At 36.9% G+C, this 22625-nt stretch overlaps 1 protein-coding gene across 5 annotated transcripts in view; it reads right to left on the reverse strand.

Annotated features, from left to right (window-relative positions):
• The window catches only part of MAP3K15 (mitogen-activated protein kinase kinase kinase 15), an 88138-nt gene that overhangs the window by 33138 nt on the left and 32375 nt on the right, over positions 1 to 22625 (reverse strand). For 4 of the 5 annotated variants that reach the window (XM_082058565.1, XM_082058564.1, XM_082058566.1 and 1 more), the window contains exons 4-9: positions 20893 to 20964; positions 17461 to 17654; positions 15753 to 15921; positions 14403 to 14509; positions 1573 to 1743; positions 396 to 508 (exon numbers count right to left, since the gene is read on the reverse strand). In XM_082058565.1, coding sequence (XP_081914691.1) covers positions 396 to 508; positions 1573 to 1743; positions 14403 to 14509; positions 15753 to 15921; positions 17461 to 17654; positions 20893 to 20964 — 826 coding nt within the window. Of the gene's footprint in view, positions 1 to 395; positions 509 to 1572; positions 1744 to 14402; positions 14510 to 15752; positions 15922 to 17460; positions 17655 to 18529; positions 18601 to 20892; positions 20965 to 22625 lie in introns of those variants that run through there. The other variant, XM_082058567.1, reaches the window with a different exon arrangement.

Genomic DNA, 22625 nt, shown 5'->3' on the forward strand with positions numbered 1-22625 from the left:
GAACAACAGAAACCCTGTGGATCCCTCCCTGGCATCCCTGAGGAGGGCTGGACCACCATGTCACTTCTGCCTTTGTCCCCTGTTGGCGATGCAATGGGATAATCTCTGTGGTGCAGTAAAGGCAGTTTACAGACTATGCTGGTCAGTCCTTCCTTGTTCCTCTCCCATCTCTGGGATCCTTTAGTTGGGCCAAGTTACTAGAAAGCTCCTCTGAGGCAACAAGGAGAGAAATGGTTCTTCAAGATCCCTGTGTTTTAGACCGCCACCCAGGACCTGTCAGCTGAAAACCCTGAACCACCTTTCTGTCTATGCAACCCAACACTATAAGAATTTTGATTTCTTCATAGAGAGACAGACAAAAAAACTTGCCTGTGGCACTGTGTGTGGATATTTACCTATTTTTCGCAGTTCCATTGAGCTTTCAAACTGTTGTCCTGCAACAAGCAGCAAAACTGCAAGGTTAATTCCAGAATACAGAGTTGACTGTAGTTCAAATCCTTTCCGATACCTGCAGAGAAGAGTCAAGAGTTCACATTTTGCTGTATAAAAGAACTGAAATACTGAAAGATTTTGCTAGGTGTTTAAGCTATTAATTTACACTAAAGACTACTATAGCTAGTTGGTACCAATGGCACTCTTTGCAAAGAGCACTTGAAAGAAAGTAGCTTTTTATCTTACAAAGATAAACAACTGCAAAACCTTAACGTAGTTTTGTGAAAACACAACTCAAACTGGATACCGCAAAACTCTTAAATGCAATAGAACATAATTTTGATGTATTATTTACATGAGAGAAGCAATGAAAATATTGGCCTTTAGTGCAAGTTTTACAGATAGGATCCAATCTAAGCCCTTTGTTGTAAAGCTTCACATTCATTAAAGGTAACTGAGACACAGCTGACAAAGGCTGCATGTGTGCCACTAGCTGGAGCAGAATAAAGAAACCTGTAAGTTCCCTGCTACTCACGTTGCACTGCCCATGTTGAGGTAATTTGGGGGGAAAAAAATCAGAAAGATGAGAGAGATAGAGAGAGGTATTTTAACAGTTACAATACAAGCCACACATTGCCGCACTATTTTGTATAATTACACAAAAATACATGTGTGAACTGTATGTCAGAGAGAGCCTGCATGCATGTGCATGCCTTACTGTCTTAAGAAGATTCATAATGCAATTTATCAATATTTTTTCTTATATACAGTAGACCATTGCATTTCCCAGGAATCAAAAGGGGAAACTATCCTTGCACAGAGCACCAATGTAACTCCTATGACCTGACTTACACTTCATTTTGGCCTTGAAGCAGATAAACTGTTTATTTTCTCTACAAAGAGGTGGGTGTCTCCCCCAATAAACTATGTATATCATTCCATATTTATGATAGTCTATAAAGCAAGGAAACACATATCCAAAGACTTTCTGCTCAGTAAACCAATTACACAAACAGGACCCTGAAAAAAAGAACAAGTAGAACATTTGATTTCCTAGATCTCACAGCCCTGATTTTCATAAGCAGAGTGAAAGACTGAAAAAGTTTTTAAATAGAGATTTTTGTTGCTGTTTTCTGTTACCATTCAATGGCATGATCTCGACTATTGGTGTCTTTACAGTCAGAATCAAGAAACATATCCTTGTAGATCCTCCCACATAAGCAAAACATATCTGGAGCAGGGTGATCGCATGTCTGCAGGACTTGAAGCATAACTTGTAGTGCCTTCTCCCTGTCACCTGCATTATTTCTTCTGAAATCAAATACAGAGAATAAAATAAATGAGTTCAGATCTGAAACAGTAACTGCAAAATGGTGGAATAACATTATCCCCCACCTATCCCACAACCCATCCATCATAACTAAAACCAGAATTCATTTTATTTACACTGGCATCTGATTGTTGGTTGATTGATAAAAAACAAATACATTCTCCTGTCACGGGACTGTGCCTCTGGGCTCATATAAGAGCTGATTTAAGCCTCACAGCTCCTCTATGAAAAAAAATCTGTCATCTCACTCGATTTCTCCCTGTATAAGCAGACAGACTCTGCACATCCTGCAATGAGAAAGTGCTTGTTTGGTGTTCATTCCTGACAATACTTATACCAAACTGGCCATTTTCAGCATTCAAATGACAGCTCATTCAACTATGCCCAAGATTTGTAATCTGGAACCCAGAGGATCCAGAGCCAATACCAGGCAGTACTGACTAAGTACAGAAGAAGCTAGGTCAATCTTATTTTGGCCAAAGAAGGATGGAGTTCAATATATGAGACCTTTGAACTACAACAAGAACAAAAGGGCAAAACCAAACTGTACTTATTTCTTAGTTAAAATTCTTCATATTAGAGAAAAATTTGAACGAACAATTGTCATAAAGATTCTTTTGCCAAATATTTAATGACCGTATCAGTTAAAAAAAACAAAACAAAACAAAAAAAAAACAAACAAGCAAAAAAACCCCTGTACTTAAGTAACATTTCAGTTCCTTATTATTAAACACAGTTGAAGTTTTGCCTCCTTTTACCTTGTTGTTTTTGTAAGTTTAGAATTCCCTATTTACTGTGAAAAGTCACTTTGAACAAACAAAAATGTTTATTTGCAAGAGTAATTCAAACACAGCTTAGGAGTTTAATAGCTTCTTCAAGACAATTTTTAATCATTGGAGAGATTTAAAATATTTACCAACCCCTTTTCAGATCTGTTTACCATTTTTTGATCCCTACCTAGGTATCCAGGAACCGGCTTACACATACTGTGATTACTTTGTCAGCAGTACCAGTAGCAGACAACGGTTTCTGGTAAATTTATTATTTGCATGCTCCGAAAGGATTAATATTTACTGCAAAGCGGTTTAGTTCCTTAGGTAACCAGCTGATGCAATAAGACCAATTACAACATATCTGTAGCAAAATGCAGGCTTCTGTGCACATTAGGTGACAGAGAACACCTAATAAGATTAAAGAGATTTGTAGCTAGTTGTGCAGGCTTTATCCTGCCTTTGATGTCACTGGCAGAGTGTAAACTTTCACAGCAAGTACTTGCATATTTTAAAAAGCATTTTTTCTTCAGATTGACTGTTATTCTGAAGTTAATACTGGTTTTCTCTTTTTCAGTTTTACAAGAAATAAATAGAAGTTTAAAAGTGTGAGGGTAAGTTCATTACACAAGTCAGCATGCTCTATCCAAACCTGTTCTGAGCTAACCAGATTATCTCAGTAATAGTACCCAAGTTTCTCTGTTGTCAATATGAACACAGAGAAAGTTCAGTCAGAGCTTAGAACAAAATTAGACCCTAAATATAAGTCAAACAGCTCCCAGGTCACATGTAACGAGGTCACAGAAGTTGTAATGAGTTCAAGCTTCTGCTGAAAACACAAGAAATGCACGACTAATACGTAACTTACAGCACTTTGGCATGGAAAAAGAAAATGTAAAAAAATTGTTGCTTCCCAGACAAGACAAACTTTGACTCAACTCTGCCTTGTTTCAAAACAGGTTAAACATTAATGATAATATAAAGAAGTGCTATGTACTGATTGCAAAAGCATAAAGCAAAACGGCTTAAAATAGGACACTGTGCAGATTAACGCTCTGGACATCAAAGGATGAACCTGTACACATCAAATAGAATACCAGGAGCATTTCAAAGCACCAAACCCTAAACAAACAGTGTACTAGAGGACTCAAAGTAAAAGTAAAGGTTTCTATCTCTTATAAGGAGGGGGGGGGGGGGAATCTATTAAACAAAATTTAGCACTTGGCAACTATACAATAATCTAACAGGATATTATTAAACAAAAATCGAGTTATATAGCTTAATATTAAACTCTGTTTCTCACAGCAGCAGAATGTGATTCCCACTGGGCAATACAAACCCAACATACCAGTCATAATAATCTACAAATTTGGGAACAGTTATCGCCTTCTAAAGCAACCCCCAAACAAGAAGGAGAAAAACAACACAGAACACCCAAGCAAACAGAAGAATCCCAACAAAAAACAAACCCAATCAAACAAAAAAACCCAACAAACAAACAAAAACCACACACCACCAAACAGAAGAATCACATAATTTAGGCTACAAGCAGCTTCGCTCAATCAATATGAAAATATACTCTTGGATAATATGCAGAACCTGTTATGCTGGACCAAGACAGATTTCATCTCCTTTTTCATACCCCACACTTTGCCAGATCTGCATGTCTGACAGCTTAAAATTTGTTTCAAGGTGTCTTGAAACAGGTCTGTAGTGTTAACCAATACAACAAAAGAGTTTACCTTACTCACTTGAAGCTGTAGCACCAGCTTCTATTTTTCTTACCCAATATCAAATATATTGGCTTCCACACCCTCCCTAGGCCCCATTTAAAGCCACACTAGAGCAAATCACAAAGATGCAGGTTGGAAGGGACTTCTGAATGTTGTGTAATAGAATCTCCTCAGAGCAGGCCCATCTCCCAACACCAGACCATGGCAGCCTTGGCTTTGCCTGAAAAGCTGAATATGTTAAACCTCTGAAGACAGAGATGCCACAGCCTCTTGGAACAGGGAAAGCTAAAGTACTGTATGTTACGGTGTACAGTCATGAGGAAGAAGGCAGAAATGTTCTCTTCAGGGAGTAAATTGGTACACTAGGTGAGACTGATTCTGCAAAGCAAATCCCCTGAATTTGAAGTTTTATAAGCCAGAGAAGAATCCTAACAGGCTACTGCAGAAAGGACCCTACCAGTTCATTTTACTGCTCCTTGGTAGAGGCCAGCTTGCACTGAAATACAGATGTCCCTCACGGTATCACACAAAGTCGCTTTGCAAATGAAATACAATTTTGAAATAGGTATTTTTCATTGGCACTCTTCAACATACAATCCATCAGCTTTTTCACATCTGGAATAAGATGCATCCTACCTCACACAAGCCTGCACACACATGAAGGTAAAATTAGTTATTCTTCCTTGTTTGGAGGGAGCAGTTTTGAAAATCACTAATCATGATATGAAAATTCTTTCAATTCTTTTACCTTTACAAAATATATTTTAATGGTAAACGAGCTAGAAAAAAGAATACTACTCCAATTCATTTAGAAACTATATTAAAACAAAGCATATGCCTTGGTAGAGCTGTTAATAACACTATTTTTTCCCCACTGGTTTCTTTGTTAGCACATTTTAGTTCTCTCCTTACAAACCCTGCCTCGCAAAATTTTGCACAGAAACCAAACAGAGAAAATCAGTCTAAATTATGTGAACACAATAACTGCAAGAGCTACAGCCAGTGAGGAAAGAGATCTTCAAGTTACTTCTAAATACTAGGGCAATTATGAAAATATCCTAGTGCTCAGTAAAACACTGCCAAGATCCTAACACAAGCAAAATTCTAGGAATTAAAAGGAAATGGACAGAGAGTGAAAATTTAAAACACCAGGATGCATTTTTACAAATACCCAGCACACTAATCTTCAGTACTGTGTACAGCTTTAGGCTGTATTTGAAAAAAAGAAACTAAACTATTAGGATTAGGAAAAACAAAATCAAAGGGAATGAAGAACAATCAATAGTATAGAATGATTTCTGCATGAAGAAAGCTTGAATAAACTAAGGCTTTTCAGGCAGAAATGGCTGTATAGAGTTTTTTTTTTTCCTAAAAAGAAGTTGTCCTGTAGGACTTTATAGTCTCTAATCACTTCCTCTAAATTAGTCTTAATGTTCTGTTGCCAGTTTAGTTTTGCATCCTCCAGAAACTGCTCAATGTTTTGTTTGCCAGTTTGCTAATTTGCTCCTTGCAGTGTTGCCACAGTCTATCATGTTTCTTTAATCACAGAAGCTTCTCACTGCCCTGTCTACACAAGCCTCTTATCTATCTCCCTGTCCTGCTCAACTACCCACTCCTCCTTTACCCCTCTGAATCACTCTGTAGGGCTACAAACCTGATGGAAACAGCTTAGCACATAAGAAAAATATTTTTTTAAGCACCTGCATATAAACGTGTTCTGAACTAAAAGAATTAAGATATGATCAAGTTACAGTGCAACATCAGTTTTGTATCATGTTCTAATTTGTTGCTCTCCACTCCATCTTGCTTTCATATTTTCTCTTAACCCAGGGTTGGAATTGGACATTCTTATTCATAAAGATACTCAACTCAAACACTTTCTCCTGAAGCCAAGGCACATGTTGCAAAATTAAGCAATATTGCTTCTTCTAAAAAGCATGACATGTTCAAAAAATTTCTGCTACTAAGCTATGATAGGATTTTTTCTGTCCTTCCACATCCCATCCCCACTTCTCCACACTCTCCCTCTCAGAAAGAAGCTGCTGTTCCATAACTTGGCAACTTCAGCCACCAGAATTGTGGCTTGGATTTAGAAGCCCAGAGGTGCTTGATGCTGCTGAGACATGTTTGTTTGTTTCAGTGGGGGAACAACTACACCACCAAGCCCTAAAGGACACGCTCATGCTCTCTCCTTGTGGTGTACTCACAGCATCCTCTTCAGCTATTAATATTTCAGGGACCTGAGATATTCTCAGACTAAAATAAGCAAACTGCTAATGGCAGCAGAAACACCCCCTCCACAAATCAGCCCTGTCCCCTTCCATCACCCCCACAGTTCTCTAGGCCTCTCCTGCTCTAAAGTGCAAGAATAATTTGTTGAGGTTTGCTTCAGTTTGTTCAAGTTTTCTCTGAGTTTGCAGTAATGGAGATGTTACAAAAACCAGGAATCAATCATCATTTGCAGAAAGCAGAATCTCTTTACAAATCTACCCTCCTTTTCCATTTCCAAATTTACTTGACAAACAAAAATTACCACCACTACCTCAGCAAGTCCCTGAGCCACAAGTTGGTGGAAGCAGTGGGAATATTTACGGACATGTATCACCATGCGTTTTCCTATCTTCACTCTCTTCTCCAGGAATATGCTATATTCCCAGATATGGGAAATCTAGGCTAGAAGGAAAGATGCCCTGAGCCAGTGTGGCCATCCTTATGCTACTTCTCTCCCCTACCTTGTGAGAATCATCCAGATATCATTTTCTACCACAGCCTCTCACCTGGAATAACACTACCATACAGAAAAAACAACAACAATAACCGCCAAACAAACAAACATTCCCCCCCAAAAAAACCCAACCACCACCACCAAAAAACAACCACAAATTCTCCTTTTTTTCTCTCTCTCTTTTTGAGTCCATGGTTGCTACCTTCCTCCTCAAATCCATTCTCTTCTCTGAATCCGTTTCTCCACTGCAGTCATTATAGGGAGTCCTACTTTTAAATATCCCTAAAACTAAAATTCTTCCTGCTTCACAGGCTGGTTTTATTAGCTTTAAAGCACTGGTGTGGCTAAGGAGCCAGAACTACACTCTAGTGAATGAAGCCTGTTAACAAAGTTAACAGGAACAGCATGGATTTCACTGGGACAAGAATGAGCTCGCTCTGTAAGTAACAGCTGATATAATCTTTGTCTTTCAGCTTTTTGTTCACATCTTCCCATGTATGGATTATTTCCATTTATCTAGCTACAGAAACCCATATGCCAGTGAAAAGTAAGTCACTCAAGGGAATCTACCTTTAGTTTCCTTTATATTTCATATTGACTTATTGAGTTGATCTTCTCTTGTTATTTTAAGGCCTCTATAAAGAAACAGATTTCTTAAAGAGCAATACACAGGGGAATAAATCAAACCATTTCAAAGAATTCTGAAAACATTCCCCAGAGAAAAGTACGTTCAAAAATAGTAACTTATTTTTTCCATTCTATTCCTGTGTGAATCTTGTTTCTCTTCTGATTTCAGCCTTGAAGTAGCTATCAATAGTTTACTGCACATATTGTGATTAATAAAAACATCTGATCTCACTGTCACATTGCAGAAGAAATGTCAGTGAGACAACTTAATCAGTTAGTATAAATGCAATCATTCATAAAATAACTGTTCTTCAGTTACAATACTGTGCTCATTTATTATCATGTACAATATCTTTGCTTACAGTAACATGTAATTAATAAAAAATATGTATTTTGAATTTTCTTGTATAAAAATAGGACACAGTTAAGTAAGCCTTAATGACTCCGTTGCAGATGATCTGAACTGCCGCTAACTATTCAGAAATCTACAGAAAAAACAAAACAAAACCCAACAAAAATTAAAACCAAAACACAACAACTTAATCACTGAGGAATACAATAACTAATTTGAATCAGAGTTATTACCCTTGCACTCTTGCTTAAAACAATAAACTAATTTGTGAATTAAAACACACTTCACTGAGGATGCAATTTGGTTGTAGAACCTTCAATATTTGAAACAGTGAATGAGGAAAACAAGACCCTAAATTGGGCTTTGAGACTGGACCTAAATTTGTGAGTCTCCAGTTAGATATGACAATGAAAAAAACAGCTTTTTTCCCCCCTCATATACACTTCAGGTGCTTCATGGAAGCCACTCATATAAAATGAAGAACCCCGTGATGTGTTTTTCACTAAATCTGAGTAATCACAGAATAGAACATTTTAAACAACCCAATGTTTTTTTAATGGGAATAATTTCTTATGGCTACTATTATTCACAATTACTAGTGATTTTCTACTTGCACCCTGTTATGCCCTTCACTTGCTAATGCCCTTTTTTAATACTGTATTGGAATATGCTGCTTGTTAAAACACAGCATGCTGAGTTAAGTAATAGCACCTGCAGCTGCCCTCATCTTTAATGTAAGTGAAGATAGAACTGCCTTGGAAAGAGACTGAAGTTTACACAGGTCTGGCTTCATACCAGGGCTGGGTTTGATTTTAAAGTCTACCCTGCTTTGCACAGAATCTGGCATACCTTTTGGCCTCTTCTGGATCTTGGTAACTCCAGTCCTGGTAAATAAGGCCAAATGGAAATACACAAACATAAGTGCGTTGTGAATCATCAAAAACTTTTCTATGCAGACCTAGATTAGTGAAGTAGATCCTAAGAAAGCAGACAGCTGACAAGAACACTTAGCACTTGAATGAACCATAAATATCTGTACTTTATCAATGTACTATATATACTACGGCAACAGAAAATAAAACCATAAGGAACAAACTAGTATCCTCTCTTAATCTGATTACAAGCAAGTAAAATTCACAGAAACGGATTGCAAATCTTTCCTGTCCCATTGGCTTTGATCATGATTTGTATTGCTCATGTGACTTGCTCAATACATTTAGATAATTTGATGCAATATAAAACACAGAATAGGAAACGGTTAATTTTATTCTAAAATTATTAAATAACAGAAAATATTCTATAGACTTTTTAATGCAATATTACAATTATTCCTTTCTACAAAAGACTTGCTAGAATAAAAGAGTACTTTTTAAAAAAATCTTAAGTATCTTCTTTTACTGTTTGTTTTGTTGGGTTTTTTGTGTGCGTGTTTTGGTGGTGGTGGTGCTTTGTTTGGTTTGGTCTGGCTTTTTTTCCCCCAGATAGATCAAAAGTTTAACTGTTGCTTATAATTAATCCACGTGATACTTTAAAGCATTGAAATATTGTGATGCCAAACACAAAAGGCACAAATATATACATAATACATTAATAAAGCATATGAAATCACTTTATATATCAATCTCCCTTGAGAAGAATCCTGATGTTTTTCATTTAAAAAAAGGGAAGAAAGAGAGCTGTAATACTAGAGAACCAGTTTTGACACTACGTCATACATGCATGTAGTATTTCTACCTTCTCTTCATTAATAAAGACCACCATTGCACTAGACAGTAAGAAAAATTACTTATTGGAGAGGGAGCTGGATGTGTTCACACATCCAGATTCTGTAAGACATCAAATCCCAGGGTGAAAGCTTACACACATACACAAAAAATATTGACCAGCTTCTCTGTGTGTGAATCTAGAAATTAATCAATAAAAGTACTTGGCAGACCTCAGCTATAGGAGTAGTACGTGAAAGAGCTCATGTGGCAAAAGCCAGGTCCTAACACCAGCAGTATTAACCTGAGCCAATGCCATGAACTATAGCTGTAACTCACACAGGAAAGCAGAATGGACAAAAGTGACAAACATAGTGACATGCAAACCACAGCACAATACACGGGAGCCCTCTTTAAAACTGCGAAACCCTCAGAGTTTCAGGAAAAAAACAGAAATTCAGGTCATCGTTACAATGTAAATGCAGGCTCCATATTTGATAAAATTAAAGTGTGTGATACAAGCCAGGGGCGGGGAACGGGACAGGGGTTTCGTTTTATTTGTTTGGGGGTTTTTTGTTATTTAAAGGAAACATGACCACTGGTAATCTCATATGAGAGCTGCTTTTACTGTGAGGTTCTGCCATGGCCTTGCATTCACTAACAGTTTTGAGGCCCCTGCCTCAGGAGTTGGGATGCAGGTAGAGGCTGGGAGATCGAGGAGAAAGGCCAACTGTGCACCTGAGGCAGCTGGAGGCCATCCTGCATGACTCTCTGCCAGCTTCACACAGGTCCCTTCACCTAAAGGCTCGCCAAAGAAATATGCAGTCCTTATTTTATAGGAGTGTTAGCTTGAGAGCCTGAAGGCTAATTAATAAAGGTGCATTTGCATTTACTGCAGAAGACAACAGCATTTTTAAATATGATTCATCATGCTTTATACTTCAAAAGACATCTCAAGCTAAGAGCCTCTAATTACTGGACTTTGTGTATCTGTGTGTTAGTTCCACATCTGCAAATGTAAGTAAACAGCATTCTTCTGTTTCTCCACGATGTGGCTATAAACTACCCAGGTATTACAACAAACATGGAAGGACCCATAAGGAACTAATGATACTTCATGTGTGGGGTGGAGATCTGTGCCATATAATAAATGTGTATTAGTTTATCATACGGAACTCTTGCATCTTTAACAAACAGATCAACATAAAATACAAGATACTGACCAGCTGACCTTCAGCTGCTCCAGTGCACCACCCCAGGCAAAGCTCTCAAGGCAATAAATCAGGCAGCCTTCAATTAGACACACATTTAAAATGGAGAAAATGAAATGGCAACCTTCATTCAGAAACTTCTAGGCTTTCAAGAACCTGGAAGTATGAGAACATTCTTTAACACAGCAGCTTCCATAACGCATCTTCTCCTCACACAGTGGTTGTCTCCCAGGCCAGGTATACCCATGGACTGAAGCAAATAGCCATCTACACCTGAGACACCCAGCCCTCAATCAGACAGTATCTTACTTCATACCGAAGCTGTGAATACAAATACTGAAAACATTCATGTTGCACATTTGGTCTGAACTTATGCCTAAAGATACCTTCCATTCTGTGCCTAAATTAAGATACAAGCAGACTTAAATCTCAACTGGGAAGCAACAAGGAACAATGTCTTAAATCAACCCACGTCTGTATAAAAGAGAGCCCTCTCTGCTCTGCTTGTGTGTGAAGTCAAAACTAATTCGCTTAAGACACAGATAGAGGAATGGTCTTTTGCTCCCTAGGACTTCTAAACAAACAGCCAGGAGGGTGACCTCTGCAGACAGCCCACAAGCATGCCATTGCATACATCCATTATTAGCCTCTGCTATTAGACATAAGATGTGACAAATCTCGGATGCTCTTAATGGTCTGCTCTGAAATCGAAACCAAGGAGGAAGACTGATTCAGGAGAGGGGCTGTGATTCAAAACCTGCTATGTGAATCAAGATACCAGGTATCAGCATGAAAATGTCTGTCTCCCCTACATATGATAACAGTAAGGTCTTTAGCACATTTCTGCACAGCACCCTGCAGGCAGGCCCAGGCTTGTGTTGCTCCTGATCCGAGCCAGGTCAGACCCAGGCTGGCTCTGACCCAGAAAACGCACAGCTAGGCTGGAACGGTACTGAGTCTAAAGTAAAATATCCCTGTCCCTTCCCTTAGCACAGCTTGCACCCAGAGCTGCACACAACTGTGGTTCGGGTTGGGCTTGTGTCTACATGACGTACCAGCAAAGACCTGAGGTCCCCAGAAACAATCCTCGACCACTTGCATGCTACATCACCAGCTCTGTGCAGCACTCAAATAACACTGACTTGAAAATACTAAGGGAAAATAATTGCCAACAGAATTCAGTTACAGAGGCCAAGAGCAAATCAATGAATTACTTTGTTGATTGTGATCACCATTCTGGTACGCACTCATAACAAAACTAAGCAAACTAACTTCTGCAGGGTCAGATATTCTCACAGCTGCTAATTCTGTGTTGCTTACGAAGTATTTTGTTCCTAGTTGTACTGAGCAACATTAATACTGTTCTATATGCTGAAATTAACAGAAAGTGAAAACATTGTTCTGTATTTTTATAAACAGGTTCTGACGGAACTAATTTAAAAAAAAAAAAAAAAAAAACAAAAAAACTCCACAGAAATAAGATGCTAAGAGCAACACCTTAGGGGTCATTTGGAATTACACGGACTTGTTCTGAAAAAGCTCAAGTCTTAACCTCTGAATTTTGTCCATCGTTTTGTTTTAAGAAGGCAAAAACATCTGTAGAAGTTAAATTTGCATTCCTACTGATGGAAAACTGGTCATTTATTTCTGAAAAAAAACTTTTCCATATAAATGTTAAAATTGTTCCCAGAAGAACACAAGGAGTCAGACTGGTTCAGGCTAGTGATTGATTCAATGAAACTTGTTGATGGGGAGAGCAAGTTCATGAGCAATTCATTTTGTCTTGTCTCGTCTCACAACAGCACTACCGGCATTGCCAAACCAGAAGATTTAACAGCATGAGGTTCAGATGCTGCTCAAAATACAACAAATTTGAAGACAGAGAGAATAAAGCAGCTCACCAATTTTATTGTGCACATGTGAATGAAAAAGTTTTAAAAACTCATCAAATCAGGATATTTTCCTAAGGACAAGGCACTGCCCTAGCATTATTCTAACTGGCAAATTTAAACGTCTTGAGTCCAATTCCTGAAATAACTAAAAAATGGACAAACTTCTGAAAAAATAGGGCTAAATCCTTTTTACTGAAACAATTTCTCAAGACATTAGTGTGCTATCTTAAGGGGAATTGAATTTCAGAAGCTTTAAAGGATCAAGCCTGCAATTTTTAGGGGTTGGGGAAAAAAAGCTAGAAAACCATACAATCCAAGAATAACAATAATAACTGTCTCAAACCTTATTGTTTCTCTCTATTTATAAAAAACCAAAAACAAAAACAATTAAAAAGGCATTTTAAACAGGTTTAATTCCACCTGTCAAAACCACCTCTATAGCTAGCTGTCATAAAAACATAGGCATTAGAATTACACACAGTATCAGTCACGCCTGTGCTGAGTCCTGTATATATTCTATATTATTCACTCCTACGTTCTTTCAAAGATCACTTCAAGCTGCTTGCCACTGCGTGATTCAGATGATCACTCAACCTGTTAACAAACCACCAGATCCTTTTCAATAATCCTGTTTTCTATTAGCTTTCCTGTTGGCATGGACTTCATTCTTTGTTACTATGTGTATGACCTTGTACATGGTTGCATAAGAATTATTTTTATTTTTTTTTTAGAGAACAGTCTATAAAATGCTGCAAAAAGACTGTTCTTTGACACAGAACTGATGTAGTGATATCCAGTATTTTTCTGAGCAATGATTTTGCATTGACTCGTAAGTCTGACGGAACTGTCAAATGGCACCAGACTTATTACACTTTCCATAAAATGCCACAGGAACTGCTTTTCTAGATCTATTATTAGGTTCTTATCCCTTTGACATATGCCATCCTGACACTGCCTAGTGCTACTTTTTAGGTAGATCGCAGGTCACAATTTTTAATAGCACGTGGATTGCATGTAACCAGTTACTTTTATTATTACATGTGATTTCATTTGTGTAAGTTCTATTTTCTGCAGTATAATCTTAATATAAATTCTCCAGAAATCTGTAACTAACTAAAAGAATTCAATAATATTTCTGTGCTTCCTAGTCTAGCAACATGCCTGTAGGTCCAGATCACCTTTCAGCCTTTCAAGGAAGAGGTAGCCTGAATGTGTATTCATGGATCAAGCAGTGCTTGTTACCTATTACTTTAACAACTCACCCGTAACTCTATTATGCTAAACTTCTCAAGAAGTTCAGAAAAATCAGTGACTCAGAATAAACAATCTCAGCCTGCCTAAGAACCCAATGGTATCACTGTAGTATTTCACAATTACTCAGGTGGCCTTTGGAACAGATCCATTCTGTCAGCTTGTTGACAAAATGATGGTCGTTGGAAAATTATGATTTCAAAAGATAAAAGCTCTCCTGGTGTTCAGGAAGTATGGGACTAAGGAAAGATGACTGTGAAGAATATTAGTGTATGCAGAAAGGGAAAATGATTTGATATTATCTGCACTATAAATTTATATATCAACCCATATAGAACAGCAATAAAATGAAACAACTTCAACCGATCATCCTTACCGATTCAACGCAAAAGCATAATGAAATTTAATGTTGTGTTGATCAGCCAGATCACAAGTAGGAAGCATTTCTAGTGTTTCCACCAGCTTCACCATGGCGTCATAGTCCTGGTATGAATTAAGAAAAAAGGAAAAAAAGAAAGAAAATAAAAGAACCTGAAAGCAGAGGAAAGCATCGCTAAACTAAACTGTATCATGACTGCTAGATAGTATCTCAACTGACCGGTCCTAGAAGAATCAGTGAAACAGACACAAACTCTGTGTAAGGAATTAAACAGGGATTTTTTTTCTATCCATGTCAGTACATGGTTCTTCCTCACCTCTGTGCTACGGCTCAGATTACTGAATCCCTCTGGCCAGTTTGATCAATTACGCTCCCAGCACCAGGAAGGAGCAGTGATGAGTCTGGCTCTTTCAGGCCTTGTTAAGGACTTCTGATGAATGACAGTTCATCAGGTCACCGCAGACTCGAGCACAGTTCATTCTGCAGGATGCCAGCTGGCTGTGCATTCATTTTGATTTCTCAGGGGTGACCCACATATACATTGCTGGAGAGGACAGTTTACTGACATCACAAGTGGCCTCACATCACTTAATTTGTTTGTTCAAAACAGGTTTCCAGATGATTACATTTCTCAAGGAAGATCACCTTTCAAAAGCATGCAAATGATCAGCAGAGGCAACAAAAATGCAGGATGATGTTGTCACCTACTGCTCTCACAAGCCATTTGTACTTATGAAATAATGAATTTAGCTTCTGATGGAAAAAAATTTTCCATGGCTGGAAGTGTATTTTAAAAGGGATGTCAAACACACAGACAGGCAGTTTGGAAATAGAGTATGCAGGCAGTGTTTTAGCAAAAGTAAAACTTGTTTAAAAAACAAAATCAAGAAAAAAAGGTGCAGTTGTATTTTAAAAACAAATAAAGGTTTATTTGAATTCTAGTTCTCAACTTGGGCACCTCTGGCCAATAAAATGGTCACAACAATTGCTTTTTCTTCACTTCTAAATATATTTGACTTTGGGGGCAGGGAAGAAAAGGGAAGGAAGGGAAAAGTAAACATCTTGCTCAGTAGGGGATTTTTTTCTTTTAATTCTCTTTAATGGGGTTAAAATGACTAAAAAAAGGAGGAGACCTCAGGAAGGCACCTGATCTGTCTCTTCTTCATAGGAAAAATAAAGAAGAGTCTAAAGCCTCTTAAGTTGGCCACAAGACAAATCAAACTGTTAAACAATGTAAGAATTTACCGTCACCTTTGAATCACTGTTTAACAAACAATGAAGTGTAGGGAACAAGCAAGAGCCAAAATCCCATGATAAAATAATCTTTCTTAGTCTTTTGGAACATACCTGAATATCTCTATAAGAAAGAAGCAGGTTTATGACAATGTCAGAAGTCAGCACTTCAGTATTATCCATACGAAGCTTAATCCTGGCCAGTTCCTTAGCCAGTTCATCTCCTTGATATTTCTCTCTAGCTTTTCTAATATCATTTAGCAGAGTTTCTTTATAATAGGCACTGAAGAAATAAAAGATAGACATGCGGGAAGAAGACTGTTAGTTATTTCTTTTGAAATATGATTATATTTCTTATGAAACATGATTATATTTCTAATAAAAACATAATTTATCCTAAAAAGTACCACTTCCTCAGAGTGAGATGCATATCAAGTGTTTCCACATTTTTTCATTAACTCATTATACATATTCCACCTTGCCTCACCTCAGGCTGTGGGGCTATGTATCGATATGTTTACAACCAGGTTTGTGATAATTTTATCAACACAGTAAAACTGGGGCATTTCTTTGCTACAAGCCTGTGATGAATGTGGTAATTTGCATCCTCAAGAAGGCAGCAAATGGGATAATAAAGTGACACAGAGAAGAAAGATCGGTGTGATGTAAAGAAGAGATATATCATGAAAGCAGTGAAAAGGCTTTCAAATAAAGAAACTGAACAAAAAACAAGCCACCAAAAGTTGATTTAGTTGCAATCTGTTTGATGAACATAATACATAATGTGGGCAGGATACACTAAGTGCATTTTCTTTACACTAACATCAGTGCACAGTGCAACAGAGGTTTTGTAGAATATAAAAATCATATATATTCAGTATGACAGTTATAAATGACCTGGATGGGCTACTTAGAGGTAACTTTATCTGGAGCAGCTTAAGGAGTCTACAGTTTGGAAGTTAGCAGATGTCACCTGACAGGTACTCCACTGCACAGAATGCCCTTTTTGTTTACAAATGAGTATTGCAAAGTATTCAACATTGCTTAGCATAAGTCCTACTACATATAGGAAAGAAAACTAATTTTTCTGTCTAATACACATTACATCTTACATAGGCCATCTAACATATGTTTGTAATGTAAAGCAGGAAGGTCACCATAAGCACTATTGGAAAAGTACTCAGTCTCCCCCAGTGTTTTTCAGAAATACAAACAAAATCAAACTAGCTGCAGAGTACAGGGTGAGCACTTGAGAAGGAGTGACTTCCATCTCCAGCCCAAATTCTCAAAACCCCAACAGTCCCTCACAGAAGTGGCTGAACAGTATCACGTTTATTAGGTGGTATCAGATGGCTAATATTATCAAACAAAAACCAACCACAGAAGTTACATTTGATTGTCCATTGTTACCTTATACATATACACTTATTTGGTGACAGAAAATGACAGTCTTTGGGTTTGAGCTCTATGAAGAGGCTGTGGTCTCATTTCCTATTCCGACTTTATGCACTGTAATTTATACTTAAGCACTGTAATTTATACTTAAGCACTTTACCATGGATATATGGACTGCTTTTGCTTACTGTTATTTTGGAAAGTAAACATAAATCATTTTCTAGCATAACACAGCATTAACCACAACAGCTGCAGGACATCAATACACAAAGCAGTAAAGTTACCAGCTTCTTTTAACACTATATTAAGTGCAGTGAAAAACAGACAAACAAAAAAAATCAATGCTACTAGAGATTTTTGCATCTTTTTTCATAACCTTAAAAAGAGACTATCAAAGGTTCTGGAGGTATATGTGCTGTAAAATTACCATGATGTAACATGAACATCCTTGAGAAGGCTGATAAACTTGTCCACCAGTGGGACACAAAGCGGCCCCAGGATATTGTCCCAGCTGGGTTGCATATACTCAGAAGCTCTTCGTTGGGCATCACTTTCACAGCAAAAGTAGTCAGCAGAAGGAGTGACAATGTATGGAATAAAATAATAATTGCCACTGGAAGCCTAAGGGAAAAACAGACATAGTTTAGAAAACAAATGAAAGTAGAAATACAATTGTTTATGCACAGAATCTTTTACTGTCAGAAAATAACAGCTAGAATAAAGCTAGTGCACCCTCGAGCCTTAATGCACTGTTTAACACAAGATTTGCAAGCATTAAATTGAAGGAATGTTCTATAGAAGAATTACAAATATTAACAATTATCCAGATCTGTTAAGCAACAATACAACAAAACTGTTCATTTTTTTGGTGATGCATGGACCCTAGGGTCTGACAGTCACAAGCTAACCTTCTGCTCCCAGATTTTTGGGGTCAGAGGTGTACTTGCATCCTCCAGGCTCACCCTGTGCTATGAAGGATATGAGGCAGAGCTCCCCACAAAGAGAGCAAGAAATACAGAACCACAGGCATTGGGAGATGTTTAATCCACAGAAGCCTACAAAACATCTGCTGCATGCTGCCAAACACCAAACCAACCAACCAAACTTTGGACCTTTAACATCAAATTCTAGAAGTAAAAACCAAAAAATCCTCAATATGCCACATAAAAAGTGCAAACATGATTGAGGCACTGAAAGGGGAGAGGAAATGCCCTTCAGAGCCCAAACCCAGTAAGTTCAGAGTCTTCAGCTCCTGATCAAGACCCCAAAAACCAGACAACTGTGAAGTTTTCCACAGCTATGAGAAGCACCGGTATCCCATTTTGAGCTGCAACAATTCTCTGCTGTTTAAAAGAAAAGCAGACTTCACATTTCAGTTTAACTATATAGAAGCACTGAAGCATGGTCAGTATCTAACACAATCAGCTACCACTAAATATCCTTTAACTGCCACCTTGGGGATATCAAGGCATCAAACACATACAGCAAAATCATACCTTTCATTTTTTTTCATATCATCTAAGCCTGCAGTAAAGCTGTAGCCATTTAAAGTCACCTTGAACAATGGGAGAATGCTGAGATGATGGAAAGAATGGATATGAAGATGGCACATTTTTATATGCATTAATAAACTAGACAATAGAAATAAACTGTTCACAGGAAGTAACAATGTAGGGCATGCAGTTACTAAAAATACAGATGGAAAAAAACTGTATCAGTACATCCTACTGCTGATCTGAGTCTGTAAGGATTAAGAATTTCAAATTATTTCCAACAGATGAAGATCAAACCACATTCCTTCCTCATAAACCCTACAGTACAGTATCTCTGTTGTAACAACATAATTATCTGTTGCAATGCCATCTTCCTACTAAAAAAGTCAGAAAAATTGCAACACAAAGCACCAGGATGTTAAAACTATTTAGTCTCAAGTGTAAACAATTTAGTCACAAGTTTATTCAAATAAACACTGAGTTCAGTGGAACACAAAAGATGCTTGTGCATAAATTCTATGCTTAAAACTGTAACAGTGAATTAGCTCTTCCCATAATGGGGAAAAAAAAAAAAATCAAAACAAAACAACAACAAAAACCCGCAACAATTTGAAAGTATGATGTATTTTGTGACGCAAAGAAAGTTGCAGTTATCTACTGAAAAATCAAAGTAATTTTCAGAAAAAAAAAAGTTAAATGACACCTGTGAAACACTCTGTTACTCTTGTTTGGCCAACATCTCATCTATTTGACTTAAGAGTTCCTGTCTCTTTTTGTATAGTGAGAACTATGCAATTAAAAACAAAATTTTGATCCCCGAAAGACACATTTTTGTGTGCAGAAATCAGGAACCCTGCACATATGTGAGCACAAATTTGAGCCTGTGGCCTAAGAGCGTCTTTCTTATCTTCATTACATAAAAGAAACAGTTTGGTCCATCTACTTTTCTTATGCTATCAAGGGTGAGAGATGGCTGAAAATATAATCCTTGCTTCTTCTGATCATCTACTCAGGATGCTGGTATCTGACACAAAAAACTAATTATTGTGAAAATTACTGTCATGTCATACACCAACTATTGCTTTTTAAGACAATAAATAAATGGCACAGGTATGTATGAAGTAACACATATACCAATTCTAGCAGCAAATATATGTAATCTATAAATTATGGCATGTAATTGTACTATAATTATAACTTTATACCTTATAAAGACTGTATGCTGAGTTGGTTTATTTCAGGATTAGTAGTTAAGCTTTTTTATTGTCTTATTTTGAGAAATTTTAAAGTTAAAAATAAAAAAAAAAGCAGACAAGAAAAAAAAGCTCTCAATAGCTCATCTTCCAGCAAAAAATGTATAGCCAGTATGCTAGAAATGAAACTTTTGTACTCAGTCACAACACTTTAAAATCTACCAGAAAAGTTTAGGAACATAAAAAACACTGGAAGTAAATCCAAGTAAGTTGAGAGAGGGATCTGTTCTTTAGGGGAACATAGTTAAAGGAATTACGCATAGAGCCACACCTTTGCTGAAGGGCTGAAAGAGTCAGGCCCACATAGGCCATTTTTAGGCTCTAGGCAAGACAGGCCAAAGGCAGAGTGATTTTTGTCTTGAAATGCTCCTCTAAACATTTTGCTAATGCTGCTAAAAGTAAACTTTTCATCTTAATAACATAAACAGGGTTTTTTTTAGTTGTACTGCTACAGTTATTCTGGTGCAACGGTAATTTTGTGACAGATGCTACACTAGAATTAAAAGGGATATTTTTTCAAATAAATAATGTTGAGTAAAATCCCTGTGTTTTTGGAGAGGTAATTATGCCTGCACAATTAATAGCACAATTATTTTACTTGAGCCATGCAGCCACTTACTCAAGCATCAAAAGTATAGGAGCACTTACCCTGTCTTACAAAGTAGTTAGAAGTAAAGCACGTAGGATAACAAAAAATGAACTGCGTTCACTCGAAGTCATCCAAACTTTTGAGTGTTCAGGGAGTTTAATTGACTGTTGTCTTAAGAATTAAGGTTTTTCACAGTAATTGTCTGTGACATCACATTCCTGTCCATCTTGCGATACAGGTGACTCATGTATTATAAACTTTAAAAAATACTTCCTCTTCTAAAGCTGAATATATGCAGTATTGTTACGTAAAGACTGTGAAGAGAGATTATCACAAGCCAAATATTCTAAATGCTTTGGATCTAGTTTGCAAGGCACAAATGCTCCAAGATTACAGTTACTATGAAGGAAAGAACATGCCAAGGACTATTCTTAAAGTGTCCTTAGACATTTTTAAATGCCTAGAAACACAGTAAAAAGACGGTATATCTATTCAATAGAAAGCAGATTTAAAGTGATACATACTTTGCCTATCAGATTACCACTGCAGTATTCAGGAGGTACTTGAACCCGAAGAAAAGTTTTGTGGTTGGCAACCTACTCCAAATTGAAATACAAGAACAAAGAGGAAAACACCACCACAAAACAGCAAAACAATCAAAAAGACAGACATGACACATGAATAGAGAAATTATTAAAGAAAGCAACAACAGAAAATGAATGTAGATATTTCTAGCAAGTCCATATTTACAAGACCAAGAACAGCCCAGTACTTTGCCACCCAGACTGTAAGATTTCTCTGTCTAGATGATTTATTTGTCTACGCATCTCCTTGTGTCATCGTTAAGATGCTTTCAAGCCTTACTTTTATGAACCTATCAGATTCATTGTCTGATTAGTTAGCTGTAATCCATCCACGACAATTATGCATCCCTTGAGATAGTAGTATTTCCATAAAAACTCATTTTCATAAATAAATTTTTAAAGCCTTAGTTTTCACTGTATCAGTAGTAACAGTGGCATATTTCATAATTAAAAGCATCAAAAGTAATATTTACTGGGTTGTTCATTGCCTTTGTACTATTCTCCCCTCAAAAGGAAAAATGATTTTTTGTATTTAAGATGTTTCTACTCCTCTTGCATTCTGTGCCTTTGTGCAAACTCTTTTAATACTTCTGCTGCCTCAGGCCTTTTTAGAAATATATCGTTAAATGACCATTTCACACAAACTTTTATATATTGTAAAAAATAATCAAAATAAAAAATAGAAAGCTACTCTGCAATACTACTTCTTCAGATTATTAAATTAATATAATGTAATCATACTTTAGAATCTTGGCTCTCATTTCAATCCATTTGGGATACTAAATTGGAGAATAAGAGTCTAAGTGCCAAAATCTTTATATTTACTTTTCTTAAGTGTTCATTGCCTTGAAACAGTCTAAATTATATAGCTACTGAAACTCTGAAGATACTTTCTTCCAATTACAATAAAAAGTGATTTTTCAACATAAACATTCCTTGTGGCAAGAATAAATTGCAATCCTGTTCCCTTTAGATCAAGAACTTTTGCTAATGACTTCTCCATGGCCCAGATATTATTCTTTGCTTACTATAAGACTTGCTACAGAATTTAAAATTTAAATCTCAAAAATACTTCATCAGGCCCACAGGCCTAAGTACACTATAATAAACCTTTTGGTTTAATAGTCAATGTACTTTCCTTTAAATACCTTCTCCAAAAGCAATTAACAGGGCTATTCAAATTTCTTCAGGCATACCATGAACTGAAGAAAAATTAACTATTAATTATTTCTCCTTATTTTCTCTACTTGCCATAGTATTTTTTTGCCAGAGTGAAAAGTTCTAGTTTATATTTTCAATGCCACATTCAAGTAAACTGAATGGGTTGAGTATGTTTTTAAAACTATGTGCAAGAAATGCTAGAACTACTGCCAGAAGGACTGTACATTTAGCTTCCTGGCTACAGTAGTTTTTAAAAAGCACCTTGTGCACTATTTTCTTCACTCAATCTTGGACTTTTTAAATTCCTTAAAATTCTGTAGAGTAAGAGGAAATGTCCCTATTGAAAACAAACAAACAAGGATAGCAACAAAATGTTGCATCAAAATAGAACACCTTTCCTGTGAATTTTGTCTATTACATTGGTTTGGGGCAAGATTATTTTTTAAGCATTTTTTGCTTTCAAAAATCCTTGAAATTTCATTTCTTCAGTAAAATAAGGTTCATCTGACATC

This window comes from Streptopelia decaocto (assembly GCF_964273445.1).
Source record: "Streptopelia decaocto genome assembly, chromosome: 1".
Classification (NCBI taxonomy): Eukaryota; Metazoa; Chordata; class Aves; order Columbiformes; family Columbidae; genus Streptopelia; species Streptopelia decaocto.